The sequence below is a fragment of the Oreochromis niloticus genome, linkage group LG20 (assembly GCF_001858045.2).
Source record: "Oreochromis niloticus isolate F11D_XX linkage group LG20, O_niloticus_UMD_NMBU, whole genome shotgun sequence".
Taxonomy (NCBI): Eukaryota; Metazoa; Chordata; class Actinopteri; order Cichliformes; family Cichlidae; genus Oreochromis; species Oreochromis niloticus.
In genome coordinates, this window is record NC_031984.2 from 2,420,111 (window position 1) to 2,442,797 (window position 22,687).

General features: G+C 41.0%; 1 protein-coding gene and 1 long non-coding RNA gene across 2 annotated transcripts; one reads left to right on the plus strand and one right to left on the minus strand.

Annotated features, from left to right (window-relative positions):
* Positions 1 to 466: 466 nt before the first annotated feature.
* On the minus strand, positions 467 to 18,129 carry ccdc135 (coiled-coil domain containing 135). The gene is made up of 18 exons (XM_013271776.3): positions 18,032 to 18,129; positions 16,904 to 16,965; positions 16,213 to 16,351; positions 15,972 to 16,097; positions 15,089 to 15,283; positions 14,845 to 14,997; positions 14,219 to 14,437; positions 13,996 to 14,139; positions 11,987 to 12,053; positions 11,679 to 11,807; positions 11,119 to 11,247; positions 7,465 to 7,679; positions 6,594 to 6,806; positions 6,373 to 6,483; positions 6,153 to 6,248; positions 2,918 to 3,064; positions 2,153 to 2,293; positions 467 to 2,054 (listed from the first exon to the last, which is right to left on the minus strand). The coding sequence occupies exons 2-17, from the start codon at positions 16,939 to 16,941 to the stop codon at positions 2,177 to 2,179; spliced, it is 2,238 nt and encodes a 745-aa protein (XP_013127230.1). The 5' UTR covers positions 16,942 to 16,965; positions 18,032 to 18,129; the 3' UTR covers positions 467 to 2,054; positions 2,153 to 2,176.
* A 280-nt stretch (positions 18,130 to 18,409) lies between these two features.
* Positions 18,410 to 19,567, plus strand: LOC112843258 (uncharacterized). Its single transcript, XR_003215475.1, has 3 exons — positions 18,410 to 18,474; positions 19,055 to 19,309; positions 19,396 to 19,567. It is a non-coding gene; the product is annotated as an uncharacterized LOC112843258 (long non-coding RNA).
* Positions 19,568 to 22,687: the final 3,120 nt, after the last annotated feature.

Sequence of the window (22,687 nt, forward strand, 5' to 3'; positions counted from 1 at the left end):
TGTTGATTTAAAGTCTCACACACAACCGGTTTTTAAAGTTTAAAAAAAAAGAGAAAAGAAGAGGGAGTGCAAAGAAGAATGGGCAAGGATTTCAGTCTGTAGATGTGCAAAGCTGGTAGAGACATACCCTAAAAGACTGGCAGCTGTAACTGCAGCAAAAGGTGGTTCTACAAAGTATTGACTCAGGGGGCTGAATAATTATGCACACCCCACTTTCAGTTATTTATTTGTAAAAAATGTTTGGAATCATGTATGATTTTCGTTCCACTTCTCACGTGTACACCACTTTGTATTGGGCTTTCACCTGGAATTCCAATAAAATTGATTCATGTTTGTGGCTGTAATGTGACAAAATGTGGGAAAGTTCAAGGGGGCCGAATACTTTTGCAAGCCACTGTAAGTAAACTGTGTCAGGCTGACATGTGCTGCATGTCCACAAGCACACAAACACAGATACTTACAAGCCACTGGGCAAACATTCAAGTGTGACACTGTGACCCCTCAGGGCCATAACTCTGGAGAGACTGCCAGTGGGATGGAAAAGTTCGGGTTTTCTGCCAAGAAGAACATCTCCTGGGCAAAGTGAAATGAAAATGAGGTCAGTGTACATGATCTTGCAAAAGTTTGCACACACAACATTTTGTAAACAACCTCATTGTATCTGGTAGGTTTACTAAGTTATTAAATAAAACTTTGTGTGACAGTGTGTTCCTGGATATATGGTTGGCACACACATCACCAGAGTGTAACTGAAGGTGTTTCAATTATTGATTGAAGAAATACAATCAATGGACACTTTGTGAAATTTACCAGTTCAACTGATCATTACAGCAAATATCTAAATAGTCATTTAATGCATTTACAACCTTCTGAAGTTCTGAATTGGGGAGAAAGGTGATTTAAGTAACTTTAACCAGGCTGCTCTGAGTATTTTAGAAACAGCTGATCTTTAGGGTTTACATCTCGATAAGTATAGGTCAAAAAAGCAGAACTAGGTAGAGAGCTTAGCGCATTCAGAGACCCACATGCAGCCACCCACGTGCATATAAAATGAGGACATGTGCAGAGAAGGAGAGATGAATTGATGTGTAAGACTGTAAAAGTAAAAGATAAGGAGATGTTTTGATCAAAACTGTGTATGAAGGGTACAGGAACACAGAGTGTACATAACAGGAAAAATAGGCTCTGAATGAGGAACTTTGAAGAAATATAACTGTAACAGATCGAGGGACTGCCCTTCAGATCTGCAGGAGGCTTCGCGCTGTGCACGTCTCCTCTTATACGTGGGTAAATATAGAAGTTCTTGAACTGAGACGCCCGTATTGAGTCGTGTTTCCACCAGGTCAGAATCCAAGAATCGGGAGCGACGACAGCTGGTCACCAACACAGCGTCTCCAAACCAAACATCACAGCAGGTCTCACTTCCATCTTTAACACTCTTGCTGCTCTCCTTCTGTCACAAATCCTTCCTGACACTCGTCTCCACCCGCTCCACCCTGCCTGCGCTCTCTTCTTCACCTCTCTTGTGCACTGCCTGTTGATTTAGATGAATAAATACCCCAAGTATTTAAACTCATCTACATTCATTTTCTTGACTCCTTGGATGTTTCCATCGGTCTTACTCTCTTTCACACACACGTATTCTATTTTTCTTTGCTTTCCTGATTATATTTACTTCACCCGAATCATGAAATTGCAGGACCCCCAGATACCTTATGATTTGTATTTATTTGTTTATTTATTGATTTCGTAGCAGCAACCATAAATATCTGATCTAGAGGCAGTAGTGTACAGAGGACCCTCCTGCACTGAGTTGTATAAAGTCTTACACACGGTCTGAAAAATCAAAATTTCAAAAATAAAAAGATGAAGAAAAACAAAACAAACAAAAACAGGCACATGTGTAACTAATAAACACCAATAATTTGTTTTTACTGTAAAAACAAAAAGGCGACAGGTGTGCGTGGCTCAGCTGTCCATCAGAGAGGAGAGTTCGAGTTCCTGACAGAGTTCCTCCTGAAGATCCTTATATATCCTCTCCTCTCCGCATGTCCCTGAACACACACACACACACACACACACACACACACACACAGAAACAGACAATCTTTGGGTGTGGCTTGGAAAACTGGGCTGAGGTGAGTGTAGGTACATGCGGAGCTGCTCCCGGGCGGCTTTAACTTGGGTTCTTATGTCGGCGCAGCGCTGCTGGTGGAGCTGCTCCCGATGTTTTTCTCAGTTCGTGCAATTTCATCTTTAAACACTCCTGCGTCTTCTCCACCTCTGCTATGTCCTGAACACACATTTTTAACGAGAATGTCAGTTTGTGTCTGAACCCTCACTGCTTCTGTTGTCACCATGCTGACTTCCAGCCCCATATTTCATTGCTGTACTTTACTAGACTTTGTGTGACTCACAGTCCAAACAGTCCTTGTTTATCTTGCACAGCCTCTTAGTTTATCTTCCTAAAACAAGCTGTTATAGCCTTTATCTTCCTTTAAAGCAGCATTCTGGGTCACATGTTCAATCTGGCACATTTTTACCCCAGATTCTGGATCCTGTTACATAAATGGACACTATGGGGCCATTGTACTTACAAATCTAACTAAAGTAAAACGTTGATGTACATCAAATGCCTGTTTTAGTCCCTGATGAGACATTGTCCAGGGTTTTATTAAAGGAAAGAATTCTGGCACCCATCGAGAAGGTTTTACCTTCCACCAAAGGACAAAAACCTGGACAGATTGTAACAAGCTTCTGTAAGGTGCATTTAACTGAATTTACTTATCAAACATCCAAAAATAAAAATGGCTTCTATTAAGCCAGACAACAGCCTCTTTGCTGAAACTATACAGGCCCATCTGTGCAGTAAACAAGACTGGTCACCCAGAGTCACTGTGTGTGGCTTCACTGGTACCTTCATGTATTGTTCTTGAATGATTTTGACTTTCTCCTCTGTTTCGATGTCAAAATATGGATTCAGGCCTTCCTTCTTCACATCTTGGTCTTCGTCAATCTCCTCAGACAGATATTTACGCAAAATGTTTTTAAGTTCACCATTTCCCTGAAAAAAAGCACAGAGTTGAAACCAGGAATGATGCAACAAGAATCATTTTTAAAAAAGAAAATAAACTGCAACAAACACCTGAGATAAAAAAAAAAAACTAACAAAGAGGATCAAAACTTATAACAGCAGCTGCAGATTTAGACAATATTTCTCCAAATTAAAAGACAGATGTTTAATTTCTTGCCGTTTTGATATTAAAGAGGTTCCACATACAGACAAAGAGGCCTCATCCATTATTAAACCCCAGAGCTGAAAAATGAAACGCCCGCCTTAGTACCAAAAGCTGCAGTTCCTCTAATGGCCACTTGAGGCAGACTCCAAAAGCGAGTCCATCCCCAGACTCCACGTTTCTGCCTTTAGTCCTTTTCTCTGGGAGACCATCTCACACTGCTTCAATAATGATGAGATCCAGGCTCGGGTGAGGCCAGTCCACTTACTGATAGTGACCCACTGGGTGATTTCCTCCCCACCTATGTTGTTCCTGCACTGGCAGCATGTTTGGGTTGATTGCTATGCTAAAAAATAAAACTGTTGCCAATCAGACATTTAACAAAAAGTATTGCACGGTGGATCAAAATCTGACGGTACGTTTCTGTGGTCATTATTCCATCGAATTTGGCATGATCTTAAACACACCTGGCTAAGATGCAGCTCCGTGCCATGATAGAGCCTCCACTGTGTTAGGTGGAGGTCTAGGTAGGTGGAGACGTTGTGCCTCTCCCCGGACCTTCTCTGTACTGAATGACGATGAAGAATCTGCTTTCAGCTTCTCCCTTGTTGCAGGGTCACATCAGGCACGTTTGATTTGGCAGCGGTTTTACTGTGGATGCACTTCCTGATGCAACCCCGACCTTTTGTTTCCCAAGGAATGTGACTCACCTGCAGTGCTGGGAAGGTTGCTTTGAAATGTATTCCACTACAGATTACAGATTACATGCCCCAAAATGTATTTTGTAACGTATTCCGTTACGTTACTCAATGAGAGTAACGTAACAGAATACTTTGGATTACTTAATATATTATCATGCTTTTTACATGAATGCACTATTGCTGTGTGATTTATTACTATTACTAATGGTTACTCGCCATACCAATACCAACTAGATTTTTAAATCTTAATATAAATGAGTAACAGTAGGTGGACATTAGGTAAGGCTGCACTTTTTGCAGCGATCTCGTGTAGAAAACTATTTCTGTACCAGTAATATGTTTTCTTTCTGTCTCTTAATAATCATGTGGAACTGCACGTGATTATTTGCAGCTAGCAGGTTGTTAATGCTCTCCATCAAGTCTAAAAACAGCATGTTAATCCGTGGAGATCCTGAAGGCAGCTCCAAAATGATCAGATTATATTTTAAATATTTTTATTTAATATTTTAAATATGTTTTAAATATTTGTTCAATTCAAATCAGTTCAAATTATTTTTTATTGTTAAAGAAATCTACAACATCATGTATAATTTTTTTATGTCGTGTAATTTCCATTGCAAATATTAATCACAGTTAAATTAAGAGGGGATGGCAGTAAAAACTTTGGAGCTGTGATGTCATCACGTGCACTTTCGTTCCAATTGTTGAGCGATCGCGCTGCGTTCTTGGGAAGTTCGGACTCCTATGTGAACTTACAAAGTCCGGTCTAGTGAGAACACGAGTACGGACTCGCGTACTTGAGTATTTAGAAACGGCCTAACAGTCTGCAGTCTATGAGCTAACCTCAGCTAACGCCAGCTAACAATGTTAGCTCGGTGGCGAGTAGCCTTCATTAATAGTAATGAAAATCACACAGCAATAGTACATCGAAGATACTGAAGTTTCGCCCATCCCATTCTTCTTATGAAGTGGTGTCGGAATTTCCAAGTAAGAAATGCGTTCCTGCCCGTGCACTGCTGGCTCTGGGTCCATTGTGTAACTGACGCCACCAACATTAACAGGACGCTTAAATTAGAGCCTTTATTGTTTTGTTTGGGTTTCCAACAATCAGAATCAGAGAAACTTTATTAATCCCAGGTGGAAATTGAGTAAAAACAAAAAAAGGGCCTTGAATCATACTCGAATCCAGGCCGGCCGTTCTCAGGTATGTGAAAATATCCCGCACAGTGGTTTGTTTTAAACAGCCAAATAAGTAAAATCTGAATCCAGTGCATTCACTTTGCACACAGCTGTCCATGTCATTTGTTTAAATCCAGAAGGATCAACCCCAAGAAGTTCCAGTGCCGTTCCCCATTTCTGCTGAAGTAGATGAGTCCTATTTACCTAGTGTCTCTCCATATTCACAACCTCTGAAATGAGAGCTTTCCACATGGAAATATTAAGGGAGGACTCGACCCTCTTCATCATTGCGGCTCTCCTCGCTAACATTAAGAGAGACTAGATCACGTCCTCTTTTTCTGGAACCTTCACGAGCAGATGCACCAGTGGGTTTACAGAAACCTACACTCGATCATATCGTCGTTCAGAATGTCTGAACTTTTGTGCATTGCCACAAACAACGTAATCTGGCACCTGTATGACATTTAAACCTGAGGCAGACCCGTTCTGTACTTACTATGTACAGAGATATGTACATATGTGAACATTTATACATAATAAACTGAAGTTCTGAAAGGCAGTCGCACAATCTTATTCAACACATCATTGTCTATTACACATCTAAAAAAAAAAGTAGACCAGGAAGTTTTTAGCCATGAAAGTTTTTCCAGATTCAAGCCAGAGCACAATCTGGATATAAACTGTTTGTGTTACTTGTACTTAAGAAAAAACCAAACTAACGGATGTGAATCATCTGGAATCTTGAGGGACCTGGTCCTCTTTTAAACAACATTTTCTGTGTGTAAATATTTGTTAAAGTCTTTATTTGATATATAATCTACTAAATTTTCAGTGAGTCAAATGTTTAACTTTCTTAAAGTAGTCAAAGATTGTAAAAACGGCAGTTAGATATCATCAATTGTGAAGGAGGTCAAATGTTGTGTGAAATGTAAATAAAATACAAATGCATTTCACTGGGACATTTTATTTTACATCTCAAAAATGTTGGAAGGGGGCAACAAAAGTCTGGGAACGTGAGCGGCAGCTTGTGTCTCACCTTTTTCTGTTTCCTGCTGCGGACCAGGGCAGCTGCTCGGTTCCAGAGCTTCATTTCTTTGTTCTCCTTTTCACGGAGGGTCACAATGTCTCTCATCTGTTCACACATCAATAGAGAACATCTTTAACTGAACTTATAGGTACTTTTTCTAATTACCCTTGGAAAACTTTAAGAATGAAGGCATTGTGGTGATTACTCTTTTAATCCAGGGTGTGGTTACCTCTTTCACCGACCGCATAATCTGATGAGTCACCTTCTCTTCAACCTCCATCAGTTCCACCAGCATCTTATGCAGGGTTACGGCTGTAAATGGCTTCTCAGACAGATCCACCTTAAGTGTCAGTGGAGTGCATGAACCCAGAGGCAGATTAGAAGCTTTTAGACTGAAAACTTTAACTGAGATATCTGCTGTATGTATTTTCATGGATTTGCGACGTGTACCTGGAAGGTGGAGATCATGTCAAGAGAGAATTCCTGTGCGCTCCCTTTTTCTGAGTCCAGTGGCTTGATGAAGCTGATCTTTGACGGGATCAATCGGTCCTCCTTTAAGTGGTAGGTCAACTCAATCAGTTTCTCTGATATCAGGAACACTCGCTCAGCCACGTCTTCATTGGCTGGTTTGGAGCAGTTTCTGTGGAAACGCTCTACCACTTTCTAAATAAGCAATAAACAAAACAAACAAAACACATCCACATAAGCATCCTGTGGCTTTTAGAAACACAGCTACAATGTAGCTCAAGCTTGTTCCTCATCTCTGGGGGTGAGCCCTTTACACCATGAAAACCTGGGACTGTAGTGGAGGGAGCTCAGTTTATAAATTAGACTTTACGTCTGGTTACATAACAAAACTGGGAACAGTAAAACCACCAACATTTCACTATTTAATCAAGTTTCCCAAAAACTTTGAAACATGACAACCTGATAAGGGGCGACCAAAGGGCCAGATGTGCTTTATGTCTGCAATCATATCCTTTCAGTCACTGAGCAGACAAACGCAGACTCCCTGCTGAGGACCAGTGCTAATCAGGAAAAAGTTTGTCTTTTGGGCCCAAGCTTGTGGGTCAGCACTGATGCCTCACAACAAGAAGGTTTCTGGTTTAAACCCTGGCTGGGGCGCTTCTGTGATGAGTCTTACTCTATTTGAATGAATAATTGAATGTGGCTTGAAGTCTAGAGTACTTGCGGTCAGTTGCCTCCTCCAGAGTTCGCAAAGAATGTGGTTAAAGGGTGAATTGACTATAAAAATCATAAAACTATCAAATGATTAGTAAGATTTATGATGCGATCTGTGAGTTTGTTTCTTTTTATTTACCAGTATGGGCGCTTCCTCGTTTCGTGAGTTCTCGCTGAGCAGCTGGATTTCTTTTTTGAAGTAAACGTGCCGGTATTGGAGGAAGTCGCTCCGGCCTTCATAGAGCTCGATGAATTCTTTTGGCGACAGCACCCTCCGCACCAGGTCGTCAACACGAGCGCTGCTGAAGTGCATTTCAACCTCAGTGCCCACAGTAAGTGATTTGACCCTGAAAACTGAATGAAAAAGAAACACCAACTCTCAGCTTACTCCTTCATCACTTCTCTGACATTATCATTAAGAATGAGTCACTATTTTCCTGCTCACTCCAAAGCTCCTGAAGGCTCACACATGGAGCAATCCAAGTGAAAACTTTCAGTTGCATTTCTGAGCAGCATCCTCTTGCAGCTGAGTCCAAAACTCAGTCAGTCCCTCATGTTAAAATTATAGACCACGTAAAAGACGGACATCGCCACCATAACACTGCCCACTGGACTACCAAGTCCCGTACTGAGAGCTTGTGATGAACACTGCTGTTTCTGTTTTGGTATTTTGAAACTGGGTGATGAGCAAGGGGGAGGGTATGACCGTCAAACTGCATGCTCATTGGCTAACGGCTTGTCAATGAGTCTATCCTGAGTAATACCCCCGACTTAGACTCATAGTATAACACATGAAGTCTCTCTGTGTCTGTTTGTCTGCACACTCCACAATCAGACACTGAGCTGCTAAAAAGGCCCCATCGGCTCTTATCTATATCAGAGATTATGACACCATCATGTTACCTAGCAACCATCTACCAACAGGCTAAAAATCTTGCATACCAATTTTTCATTGCATTGTCTTTCTTCTTCTTCTTCTTTTTTTTTTAACATTTATTTATTGGTTTTAACAGGTTTTACATGATACACTGCGGACATGAAAAAAATAAAAATAAAAAAATTAAAAAATAAAAGAAAATTAAATTAAAAAAAGAAAACAAAACAGGCAAAAAACCAAAAAAAACCCACAACAACAACAAAAACAACATAGTAATAGAAACAAAAACAAAGAAAACCATAACAAAAGGGAAGGGCAGATATACAAATCACGTTAGCACTTCAGGCTGTAAAGTCCACAGTGTAGACGTAGTTCTCCAAAAAATTGTAGAATTTTGACCATATAACCCAAAACTTGTCCAGTTTATTTCTTAATGCATAAGTTATTTTCTCCATAATTAGTATAGATGTCAGTCCATTAAGCCACTGAGATAGTCCACATATTTTTTGATTTTTCCAACACATAGTAATACAGCGCCTGGCTTCCAAAAGTCCAATCGTTAACAGAGCTCTATTGTTTGCAGCAGGTAAAAAATTATTCGGGTATATATTTAAAATACATATTTTAGGATGAAGTGGAATCACATCACCAATGATTTGACTTAACAGGTTTATTACCTTTTCCCAAAAGACTTTCACATGTGGACACTCCCATATACAGTGAAATAAAGTGCCCCTGTCCACTCCACACTTATTACAGGTGTCTGGGATGTTTGAGTTAAAATAATGCATTTTTGACGGAGTAAGATATTGTCTTGTTAACCATTTATATTGAAGTAGTTTAGATTGCACATTAATTGTCTGACTCTGGGCCAAGGAGCATGATTTATACCACTCATCATCAGATATCAAATCATTCCTCCATGCCTCTAAAATAGACTGTGTTGATTCTTTGGAATTTTCCATAAATAATTTGTACAATGCAGAAACTTGGCCTCTCCCATTTAGATGCTGTTTGAACAACAAGAAGTTGTTCAAAAGACATAAGCGTATTATTCCTAAATATATCAGACACTTTTCTTATACCTTGATTGAACCAAAATTTAAAACCTGCATCCGCCCTACCAGGAGGAAAGCTGTTATTTCCAAATATCGGAATAAACCTAGAGAGTTGTAACATTTCTCCCAAGTAGTTATGTGTTTCAAACCAGATCATTATAGTGTTTTTTAAAAAGGGGTTCTTAGTTTGCTTATTTAGTGTCTTCCTGTCGGCTGAGTAAAGATATAAGTTAGGGGGAATTTTAATTCCTGTAGACTCCATAGAAACCCACACTGGAGTCATTAACAAAATAAAACATTGCTGCTCTGATTTGAGCAGCCCAGAAGTACCACTTTAAATTAGGAAGTTGTAAACCCCCTCTTTCATAAGGTAGGTATAGTAATGAGATTCTGAGTCTTGGTCTTCTGTTATTCCAAATAAAGTTTCGGAATAGTTTTTGCAAATCTAAAAAGAAAGAGTTTGGTGGAGAGAGAGGTATTGTTTGAAAAAGGTAAAGATATTTTGGCAAAATTGACATTTTTAGTATATTAATACGACCAATTAAAGATATAGGTAGTTTCATCCATCTGTTTAGGAGTGTAGTAACTAACGTCGTAAAGGAATTATAATTGGATGCCAGAATATTTTCAATTGAGGGAGTTAATTTCACGCCCAGATAAGTAAACCCATGTTCAGATCGCAGAAAGGGAGTGTTGATTGGAGGATTTTGTCGTTCATTTTTATTCAAAAATAATATTTCGGATTTATCAAAATTTATTTTATAACCCGAAAATGTACTAAATGTATTAATGAGGCTTAATATGGATGGTATTGATTTGTTTAAATTAGTGCAGAACAGGATCACATCATCTGCATATAGGGCAATACGGTGGTCAACATTGCCTACTTTAATTCCTGATATGTTTTTATTATTCCGAATTGCCATTGCAAGAGGCTCAATTGCCAAGATGAACAAGAGAGGTGACAAGGGGCACCCTTGTCTAGTTCCACGATATAATCTGAATGGTGCGGAAAAAAGACCATTAGTTAAAATCTCTGCTTGAGGGTTGGAGTAAATCAATTGAATCCATTTAAAAAAATCTGTTTCCAATACCAATCTTTTTCAAAACTTCAAATAAGAATGGCCATTCGATCCTGTCGAAGGCTTTTTCCGCATCCATTGAGATTAACGCATTGTCTCTGGTCTCTTTTTTCTCATAAATGATATTCATGACCCTCCGTATATTGTGAAACCCCTGCCTCCCCTGGATAAAGCCGTTCTGGTCTGAATGAATCATTTTAGGCATGAGTGTCTCTAATCTCATAGCTAACAGTTTGCAAAGTATCTTGTAATTATAATTCAACAGTGAAATTGGTCTATAAGAACTACAATGTGTTGCTGGCTTATTAGGTTTCAGTAACAGAGTAATTGTTGCAACATTAAGTGGAGGGGGGAGAGACCCAGATTCAAATGATTCCTGATACATATCCAATAAGGGCTGGATCAATTTATCTTTAAATATTTTGAATATTTCTGTTGGTATTGCGTCAGGTCCAGGAGTTTTGCCCCCTTTCATGTTCCTTATAGCATTAGTAATTTCTTCTACTGTTATATGTGTTGTGTCTTTCTGATGAGTGTAGCAGCACATTAAAGTTGTTCAGCCTGAGCCGAGCTGTAATGTTAGCTTCTTTCGGTTCAGCAGCGCCTGAATCAAACTTTCTTAAATTGATGATTTCTAGGATAAAACACAGCTGCTGATGTTTGTCAGATGTATTTTGGGTGCCTTTGGCTGCACTGTATTAAAATCTTACATGAAAAATGTTACTAGTTTTTCACACACTGCAGGTCAGCTACACGGCTGCAGAAAGCAGGCTTACACAGCAGGTGACGTTTTCTTCCACGTCTGAAGCGTTCTGTGGTGATCTCATTGACATTGTCGACCTCTTTCTCCTCCAGGAAGTCGCTCCTGTCTTGATACCACTCCTTCACCATGGCGACCTCAGTGCCTTCAATGCACAGTCACAGGTTACTCATTACAAACAACACAACCATGAATCATCTCACTAACGAACTAAAAATATAAAAGAAGTTGTCCAATTTCTTAAAAATATCAAAAACTATATATTTTACAAACCAACTTTAAAAAGGTTAATACACGGAGAAAATCTTAGAGTTTCTGAGATTATGTCACAAATTTGCCCTTTTTTGTTTGCATTTGTGGGGTGGGGGGGTCTCATGAGACTACACCTTTTCTCGTTTTGAGAAACTGCATGAAGAGTGCTGAGAGACTTTCCTGCTGGGAGAATTGCACCAAAGTGATTGAGAAAAAATTTCCAGACTTGCTCTCAGAAACTCATGAATTCCCCTTTTTTCCTTGTAAAGAAAAGCACATTCACTTCTACATGAAGACAGAAAAACGTGTTTCTCTGGCACTCACAGTCTTGGTCCTTGTATTTGCTCAGTCGTTTGACAACGCCGTATAACCTTTTGGACGTTGCGAACCTCTCCAGCTGGGCTTGTTTGTAGCGGATCACCTTCTTTCCTCCTGGCCAGCGGTTCTTCAGGGCTGAATAATAAAAAAGATGCAGTATTTGTGCAGGTTTTACAGCATCAGGTAACATCTGTTTGGGTTTTAGAGGTTAAATCTTGAACTGAATGAAAACACATGAAACCTAAAGCTGAAATAAAACAGGTGAACAATGTACAAGGTAATGTTCGCACAGAGTACTGCCAAACAGAGTCTACCTTCTGCTGAGATGGCAATGCAACTGACCCAGGATCTCGGCATCTCCAAAACTTTGGGCACGTCCTCCTTCGAGACAAAGAAAGTTCAGTTTACATTTATTGTATTCACAGTAAAATCGTGTTTCATGGCAAACAGACGTGTTTCATTTAGCTGGAGCTGGAATTTAAATTTTAATTCACAACATGACCTAAATCAGTTCGTCTGAGGCGCATAACAATTCTCCAAAACCACGGCTTATAACTGAGCTTCCTTTACAGGTAATAAGCACAAAGATGGGGGAATTATTATTACTATTGTTATTATTTTGTTTCCTTTGACCACAGTCCTGATCACAAAGAGTAGACTCCATTAGTCTGATGTCATTCCAGTTCACTCTTCAGATGCTCTAACAGCTACATGGAGGTGAAGATGCTGCAGAGATTTGCATTACAGTTTTAGCCTCAGTCGTCTCGGCTGTTAACACTGCTCATTTTTGCAATAACAATGTTTTGGCAAATTGTGTCAACCAACATTTTTTAAGGCTAACATATCAGAAACATAGATGTATTTAGCATACCTGAAATCAAGAGACAAAACAGAAAATAAAAATCTTTTCTTTGACATTGATTACGTGCAGTGAAACAAATGGAAATGTAGTAAAAGCAAAGTAAAAGAAGTAAAATGACTCTGCGTCAACACAGAGCTGAAAATATCTCAGCATATCTTTTGCAGCACAGGACACCAGAGTTTCACACAAGTATTTTAATTAACAATGTTGAAAGAGGGGGAACTGTTGTTAACAGAGTTTAATGTTGATAGCAGGAAGTAAGTGTGTAGTAACTGTTTAAGAGCTTCATCCTTTCATCTGTCATTCAGTGAGAGAGGTCAGAGTTTCCTTTAAATTTCATTTAATTAAGTAAAAATGTACATGAAGTGATCTTACAGTAAAGTTTAAATTGAAAATGCTTTTAAATACAGACTGAAATGTATTACAGCAGAGTTACAACATTATTCAAAAAGTAAATGTAATATCTTAATGTGGTGTAACTCTGTTAGGTTCATATCTCACCAACCGTAATTAACCCTATTTTGCCATAACAGAAACATTTTTTGGAATTTTTTAAAAAAGGTAAATCATTCAAATTTTACACATAAAAAGGGAATGCCTCTTTAGAAGTCAATGGAAAATAAATATCCAACATTATGTGCAAAAACCCATATTACAGTTGAGATCAATAAAAATGAACATTGTATGGTTGTAATCATTGTTACATCCCTAACGAGGATATTAGGCTCCACCTCCTGTGTCCTGATTGGGTCACTCAGCAGAGCCCTATATAATGTCTGTGGAGCTGTGGCCGTCTGGCCATTTTGACTCCCGTACCGACTCCGTGGGTTCTGCAGGCTTACACTGCTGTGATTGTTTGTTCAGACTGTCTCTGTGGGGGAGAGCTCCCTTTGTTTTGGGATCCCTCGTTTATGTGCTGGTAGGTTATCTTTGTATATTTGGTTTTCTTTGGAGTTAGGTAAGTTCCTTTTATTCTATATTATTCTCTATTAGGGATTTAGAAAATAAAAGTTTGTTATATTATAAATGTCAGTCTGAACCAGAGCTTTAAATTAGGAGGGATGTTATGTGAATCCCTCCTATCCTGTAGGCTAGCCAGGGAACATATCATCATAAATCTAGGTACAGATTTTACAGCAGTATTTTGACTTCTTCTGGGTTTGGTATATGTGGTATCTTTGACGACATTAACTATGGATCAAATATACTGAATTACAGCTGACGCCTGCTCCATGCTTTTTGCTGTCATTTGTGTATTCAAGACAGCCTGGAAGAACTTTTTAATGCACCTTTTCCTCCAGCTAAAGCCAAAGATTTTCTTGATTTCTCAGAGCTTATATCGCATTTTGCATGAATGTATGAAAGCTAGAAGAGATCCAGGGATGCTGAGGAGGGCATACAAATTTCAATCAGGTAAGGTTTTTGCTTTCTGTATCCTGACACACAGAGAAACACACATACATTCGGTACCTGCACCAGGTTCCCTTTGCCCATCAATTTAGCCTCTTTTCTCTTCAGGACTTCTTGAATCAGTTGCTTTTTGCTTGATGCTCCAAACAAGACTGGCTCCCACGTTTTCAAATCATCCAGGTCAAACATCATATCCTACGCATGGAGAATATTTCATCAAACCTGCTCCGTTTTGACTCTACTATTTTGACTCTAACCGTGCGCATGGACTCACAGCACAGCCGTTACTGCAGTCCTGCATGTTCACGTAGTAGTTGAGGTTGTTCCACACACTCTCGATGCCCAGGAAGTTGTCACTGTTGGTGGGGTAGCTGATCCCGGTCAGAGGGTCGATGAAGAAGTTCTCCTGGACGTCCCGACAGCCCGACAGCACCAGCACCCAGCAGTGCACCCGCAGGCCTCGCAGCGGGTCGGCCAGCTGCTGATCTTTCTCCTGCTCGCACAGAGAATGAAGACGAGTTCATCACTTCAATCTTCATTAAGGAACTTTCCCCATTAATGTGGTGATTACACAACATGCACCATTACTGATCTTCAGTCAGCATATCCATGCAAATAAAGCAGTGAATTTGTATACCACTTTAAACCACTTTAAACCAGTATCATAAAAAACCCTCAACAGAAAATACATGAAATACATACATGAACATGAAAAAACGCAAAGGACAAAAAAAGCTACAACTTAAAAGTCAAAGTAAATTATGTAAATGCTTTTATATGATCTTATACATTATTTTTAATCAACAGAAACTAAAAGACAGACAAGCATATGTTAAAGATGTAAGTAGATTGTAATATACTGAGAATGCAGTTGCTCATATAGAGAAAACATCACTTTACCTCTTGTCGTTTTTGTTTTTCAAGCAGCGCAGCTTCAGCTTCCCGTTTCTTCTTCTCTTGCTCGGCCAGAAAACGACTCTTGAGCTCCATCTGAAGCTTCACTGAGTATTTATCATCCTGGTCCTTCTGTTCTGGGGTCACATCTTCCACAGCCTGCATGCAAACACACAACCAAGAAGTCACTTTCACATCTGGGAGTCAACAATCTGATTGTCGACCACATGTGCACGCTGCATGCACTTACCTTGATCTCAGGGTCCAGCAGGGGGCACTCCTGCAGGCTCTGATTGAGCAGACACATCTCTTTGACGGCGTAGCCGCTGACGCAGTAGGCGTCGTAGTCTTCGCCGAGCAGCAGGCTGCACAGCAGAGTGGCATACTCAAAACACGTGGCTTTCTGACTCTGCAGCACCGCGTTGGGAGAGGAAAGGACCTTTGGCTGCAACGGGAGAGACGCACACCGCCACAATCAGACACACCGAGAGAAGGTGCACGCATGTGTGTATTTATTGATGTGAATGTGATTATGTGCTGCAGTCTTGTTTCTTTTCTCATCCACCATCTTGAAAAGCTGAAACATGTTCGGGACAATGACTGTATATATATATATCAGCTTCTCAGAAACACATTTTCACATCATCTCTGAGTGTGACATCATCAGTTAAGATAAGATAAGATAAGATAAGATGGCCTTTATTAGTCCCACAGGTGGGAAATTTGTTTTGTTACAGCAAAAGTGCAAAGTTATGTAGCAGAAATTAGAAAACACTGGAATGCAATAAAATACAATAAAATAAAATAAAATAAAATACTATATACAATAGAATAAAATAGAATAGAATAATATATACAGTTGTTGGTCATGTGAGGTTTGAAAATACTGCATACAGACACGACAGGATGACACGCAGTTAATGTGCAGCTAAACACGAGCATTTCTTATATTAGAATTACATTATATGCAATAATTATCTGAATTATGAAAATTATGGTTTCACAAAACAGAAACAGCAGAATAAAAGAAGTTCTCTCTAACATATGCTTTAACTCTCAACCACTGATTACAAAAAATACTTTGTTTGCTCCTAAGACTCAAATAAACATTTGTCTGCTGTTTCCTTTCTGACCAGCTCCACGGGCGGATCCAGAGGGACCAACGACAGGAAGTCGGCCACAAAAGAGGCACAGCCCTGCCACTCGAACAGTTCACAGTGGATGGTCGACGTTGGACGAAGAGACGTCGACACAAACTTCTGAATATGAGAAGAGACAGACGGCGATGCAGAAAGTATTTAGGGTGTTTGCAGATGTGAAGGTCCAATGGGATCTGTTCTTCAGAGAGAAAAAGGTTGAGTGAGATAAACCTACCTTTACTCCACATTCGTTTACAGGACAGAGCAGCAGCGGTTTGCGGTCAGGACACAAGTGCGAGTACTGACGCTGGAAGTTTTCTGCGATGGCTAACAGTCGAATCTCTTCTGGAGAGTTGCTCCTGTAGGACTCGGGGCTGAAGAAGGAGAACAGGTGAAGACGTGAAGATGACCTCAAAGCCACCAGCTTTACCCTACAATGCTTTTTGAGCTTCTACATCATCAGTGGGACTTTTTCCCTCAGAAAAATCTAAATAAATTGTAGAATAGATTTTAAAGCAATTTTTAAAACAAGGACAGATGTAGAAAATAAAATGCAAATGAAAAATCATACATGGAAATTAAAATTTAATTACTTTTTCAAACAAAAATAAAGCCTCCATTTTAAATAAGATTGATTTTTCTGTCAATTATTTCATGTTACAGGTTTTAAAGGGATAATCAAGAGAAACAGAGAAAACCCAACAATCACATGACTCTCTGTGAGCAAATGCTTTGGTGACAGTGGGAAGGAAAAACTCCCTTTTAACAGGAAGAAACCTCCTGCAGAACCTCTGTGACAGTCTTGTCTGTCTTTAATGTCTTTTAAAGGCGTTTTGTAGAGTTGGTAACAACGAACTTTTTTCTTTTCGTGTATTTTCTTCATCCCTGTGTGTATGTAGTTTGTCTATGAGTGTAAAAAAACTTACAGAAGCTTCTCAGAAGCAGAAACGTCCTCCATCTCCATCAGTGCTGTGCTCCTCTGGCGATCCTACTGGATTAAGGTTAATTGTGTTTATGTGCGCCTGAAGTTTACACATAAACACACACACGGAAAAACATCAGAAAAGCACACACATGTAGACAATTTTACTAAATAAAATAATACAATCAAATTAGATCTTGTTGTCAGTATTTTCTTATTGGTTCAAAAAAATGAGGCTGAAAATTCTTCAGTAAAAACATCTGACTATCTGACACTGTCAACAAACTTAAACACAACTTTTAAATCTCAGATTTCTGCTCTAGAAATAAGTAGTGTGTATTGAGCTGGATAACACCTCATCTACCATTCAAAATGTAAGAAAACTTTGAATACAATACTACGGTGGCCCTGAGAGGCCAAACAGACTGCAACTTAAGAAAACACCAGCAATAAGAAAAACGCTGCAAAAGCACACAAAACGAAACACAAAACGAAAACACAACAGAAATAGGAAAAAACTGATTTCCAAAAGCACAAGGGAAGTGTTTCTGGGGAGACAAGAACCCGACGGACCTGTTGGTTCCTGCAACCATCCACTTTGGTGATTGAGGACCTGTGTAGGACCTGAAACGAGGCTGCCAGCTGATTTTAAAATTCCCAATAAATATAATTAAACTTCTTGTGTGCAAATGTTTTACTGTGCAAATCCATGCTTAAAGTGCGATGCTAAATAAAGTGCTTGATAAGGTGCTTTTAATAAAGTGAAAGGTGTGCTCACAATGCTATACAGATAATATAAATAATCATAGTAAGGGAGTCCTCTTCCTCACAAACCGTTATGCATGTATTCCATTTTTTCTCTTTTTAAAATGTCGTTTAGAGTTTAGTTTATATCAGTTTTAGTACTTTCAGTATTTTATGAGTTTACTTTAAGTTTTTTTTATTCATTTCTTTAAATTTCACATCTACTTCTATTTCAGTTCAGTTTTTGTTCCCTGTAGTAACCACGTCTGCTGTCCCACATACAGACCTGTAACTAACCTCGTTTAAAACGTGCTTTTTAACGTGCTATCAAACTAAAGCGAGCGACACTTAAACAAACTCTTTGAAAACTGGTTAAACTTTTACTCACCCGGGCTCCGTTAACTGTTTTTAGCTGCTTCACATTCGTAAGCGTTGTCGTTGCCTCATGTCCATGGTAACAGCAACACGTCACGACGTGAAGGTATGCTGCATTCACTTACCCTCGGAGTTAATAGGATTCATACAGAACACACTTCAGACGCGCTTTGAAACAGGGATGCCAAATTTATTCTGTTTCCTGGCCCAATTTGATCTGAAGTGAGGCAGACCAGTCAAGGTATCGCATGAAAATACCCCTCCAGAATCCTCCCTTTAATTATATAAAAGTACACTATGAAGATGAACATGTGTGCCCATAGATGGTGTACTAGGCCTGGAGAGTGAAGCTATTGCCCTTTGAACCTGCATACTTTTTGAAAGTGTCAACGAGACTGAGATCCCTCGGCTCAGCTCCAACCAGAGGTGAAGGAAAAGGCCTAAAACCCAGCTTTGGTGGGTGTAATGTAGCAGAGAGTGACAGAGTTTAATCTATGTGCTTTGGATGTTAGATGTTCCTGCTGTAATTGAATTTATCATCAAATCTGAAATCTAATCAAAACTTACAAAGTGCCTGTGAGTGAGGAATGTGGAGCAGACAAAAAGACAGAGAAACAGAAAAGTTTTTGATCTTATTGTGCTGAAAAAAACAGAATAAGTCATTTTTGAGTAACTAACTTTTGAACTGTGATCGATAAATACTAAAGTTCACATACTGAGTTAAAAAGAGACACAAGAAAAAGCAAATTCTTAGAGAAAGTAATCAGAAATGAAAAGTATATGGAATGATCAAGGGAAACTGTGCCGTGGGAGTGTCTGATTGGGTGTGAGACCAGTTCCAGTTGCTCGTCCCCTGAGGTGGCGTTTTGTCAGCACATCACCTTCTCCTAATTTCTGGACCATCATCTGGAGGGTTTTTAAACCACCGCTGCCTGCCACTCTCCACCAGTTCGTCCTGCTACCATTGGTGGTAACTCAGACATCCTTGTGTTCGTGATTCATGCTGTTTTTGGATTAATGTGTTTTCCGTCTCCAGTTCTCTACAGATCCATCTTCTGTCGTGCTTATCAGCACCGCTGGTCCCACTTCCACCCAGTTCTCCAGTCTACCTGCAGACAAACGATTTCACACTCACCTGCTCCTCGGCCTGCCCTCCTGCCCGTCATCTCAATTGTGGATATATCTTTCCTCTAGACCCCTTGGAACTTGGATCCATCTCACCTGCATACTCCGCCATCCCCTGGACACTCTCACAGCTACCCCTCCTATGCCAGCCGGCCTGCATCTACAAGTAAGCACATACCCTCCACAAGTACTACTGAGTTCAACCCGCTCACTCGTTTCCCAGTCCAGTGATACTTCTCTCCTCTGTTGCAGAAGTTCCTGCCCATGCTCTCCTTGTGTTATGAGTGCCAGAACCTTTCTCCATCCCCTGGTTTCCCACGACACCTGTTCATAGTTTCTGTTAATATACGTGCTCTTGTTTAAGTTGATTACTCCTGTAAATAAATCTTGTAAATAGTTTGTGCAATTAAGTCTGCCCTTGGGTCCAAACTTCACTCACCTTTCCAGTTTGTGACAAAAACAATGTGTTTCTAATTGAGATGACAAGAAATGTTGAAATTATGCAAACTGAAGTTAATTATGTTGAATAAATGTGACTACTGTGATAAAGTAACTTTGTCTACAGAGATAAGGTGAGGGGCAAGAGAACAACAAGATATGGCTCGCATCAGGTGATTTCACAGCACAATAGGTGATTGGATGTTAAAATTGGGTAATGGCCATGCCATGAAAGAAACTGGAGAAAAGAAGAGGACTATAAAATTCTTTGCAGATAACGATTAATTGTTATTTACTCGAGGCATTGTCAAAGTGAACAGAAGATTAGAAGAGGATGTAGCATACAGGACTAATAATGAACATGGAACATAGGGGGAGCAGCAGTAGAGTCTGTGAGTGTGTGTGTGTGAGCGCACTTATGTATTCATAAGGTTTGTCCGTGTAATTGTCTAATAGTGTGTGTGGTGGAGAGCCATAGCCCTACCCCCCAGGACATGAAGCAGCCATAAAGGAGATCAGGGCCCCAGACATCCAGAGGCCCCCCAGACCATGAGAGGCCAAGGAGGACCACCAGAAAGGCAATCACGCCACCTGCCTGAAAAAAAAGCTGAGGAGAGCCCCGGACCGGAGTCACCCAGCAGCCACAGGGGGCTGCAGCAACAAGACCGCAGGCCCCACCTGCAGCTAGCTAGGCAGAGCTACGCAGACCGAGCCCTGGGCCCAGAGACCTTAGCACCCTCCAAACCCCGGAAAGGGTCTGACAGAGCCAGGGGGCCAGGCCCACCAAACAGTGAGTCAGTACACATCCGAGACACAGTACCGGACACTGAGAACCAAAAATGCACCGTTGGGTGAAGGCACCAGCCACTGGCAGGGAGTGCGGTCCAGGGAGAGAGGCCCCCACACCTGGGTGGGCCTGAGATGTTCTGAGAGAGGTGGAGTCTAAGACCCGACCTGACACAGACACATAGACAAACAGGAGCACACACAAACATGCATTCCCACCCTCATGCACACATTTACAAATACTCACACATTCGCCCAACATGGAGACACACAGAACTGAACGCAGTACACGCACTCACACTCCCCCATACATACTCTGTATCCCCAGGTCCAGGCACCATCACCGCCAGACTGCTAATCGGCCCCAGACCCAGAAGATGGTTCCCTTTACTCTGCGGTGGAGACAAGCAGACTGCCCCTGGTCCTGCAGCAGCAGGGAAGCCCCCCAGCCCAGACCCCAAACAGACGGCCAGCTCCTCCCAGCCCACTGGCCCAGACGACGTACAGCATATGAGAAGACTTCATACCTCACTCTGCCTGCTCATATGTGGTTTTGATGCGTGCTATTCTAAAGTGTAGTTAAAACATGGGAGGGGCTTGGCGCCAACTACCTTCTGCCAGACAACAGCTGGTGTCAGCAAAGCCCCTCCCGAGAACCCTCAATGTCTACATGTATTTAAAATTGAGAGGTGGGGACTGGCACCAGATGTGAGAGTGTATAAACAGACTGTCTTCTGGACAGTGTGCCCACTCCCAAGGTCTTATATGTATGTGTCATGAGAGTGTAAGTAATGTGAGTGTCTAAGTTGTGGAATAAAATTGAGGCACAGGTGGCCAGGAGGGGTCCTGTATGTGTGGTGGTGTGATGAAGCGGGAGGAGTTGGGATGGAGGTGGGGAGGAAAAGATTGGGGGGGGGGGATTAACATACCTGCAGAGCGGAATCCTCAGGAGCAGAGACCGCCTGCAAAGGATGTTAAAAACCTCCTGCCAGCTAAAGAGGCCCCCAGTTTCACCGATGCACCAGAGGCCCCCAGCACCAGGGCGGGGCCCCTGTGTATGCACCCATCCACAACCTCAGCAACACACCAACCAGGACTCAAACCCAGAGGTGGAACACCCCCAGAACCCAAGTCCCCAAGCCCACCCTAGACCAACCCAGGACCAGCATGGCTACTAGGTCGCTAATCTATGTCCACAGGCACAGAGCCCCCCAGCCTTGCCGCTCACAGTCACCAGAGCCCCATCCAGGTCATGACCACAGCCCCTGGGTCGAGCGGACAAGAAACCCAACCCTCAGGGAACCCCCAAACACCCCAAGTGAGTACCCCGTCCGTACTCCATCACCTACAATGATATATAGGTGGGACAAAACCAGGAGCCCCCAGCCCCACTAGTTGATAGAGCCAATCAAAGCAGGCCAGAAAGATTGGTCTAATGTGGTGGCACAGGCTGTACCAACACTAATATGATCTATCAGACTGTCTCTGTATTGGTTAGAATTAGGATTATTTTTATTTTTCCAGTTCTTGTGGACAGTCTTCTTGGCAATGCATAGGGTGGTGAGAGGAATGTGGACTCTTTAGTGACATCATCTAAGTCGCCCAATATGCAAACTGAAGGGGAGGCTGGAATGTTACATTTCTGTCACTTTGGTAAGTCTTCACATATCCACCTCCAAGACCTATGAACTGGTGGACAGAACTAAAGAGCGTTTTTTCAGAAATCTCTCAGTCAGAACATGCTATATCATGTTTAGTTGGAAGCTAGCGAGCTAACTTCCTGCTAACTTCTAACTCCATTAAATTTAATAAATTCTGTTTTCATGGATGCCTGGATGTTAAACTTTATTGTTACACCTGGTAAAGCAGCAACGCTGATCATTTTATTAAAGATGAAAGAATTAAGACAGTTTTTAACTCTCAGTGATGCCGCAGTGTTCGTTTGACTTTGGGACCTGAAGAGGATGGAGTTTAGGACCCTGATTACTCCACAAGGCTCCTGACTTCAGTAGCCGTAATGCTTCAGCAATCTTTTAAGCAGTGCGGCTTCATAGCTTAGCAAAGTCATACTAAAACATTTTTTGACAGACTTTTGAGCGCCGTGTGCCGCATAAAATCAGTTTGAGGTCAGTAAGCACAACCAGAATTCATACATAAGGGGCACTGTCGATTTTTGAGAAAATTAAAGGATTGTAAGTGCGCCTTATAGCCCTGGCTAGATGTAGAACAGGCACTATGCAATAATATAGAGACTCTGGACCAACCATTTATCAGCTCAAACATCAAACGACATGTATGCTTTAAAAGCAACAATATCAAT

Bases quoted from the DNA above. Each gene is read 5' to 3' on its own strand.
- ccdc135 (XM_013271776.3), bottom strand. From the start codon at position 16,941: ATGGAGATGGAGGACGTTTCTGCTTCTGAGAAGCTTCT. The intron at 11,808-11,986 runs GTAGACTCTGTT...TTTATTATTCAG, and splicing joins CATTGCCATCTCAGCAGAAG to CCCTGAAGAACCGCTGGCCA. The intron at 6,249-6,372 runs GTAACCACACCC...ATGTGTGAACAG, and splicing joins TTATGCGGTCGGTGAAAGAG to ATGAGAGACATTGTGACCCT.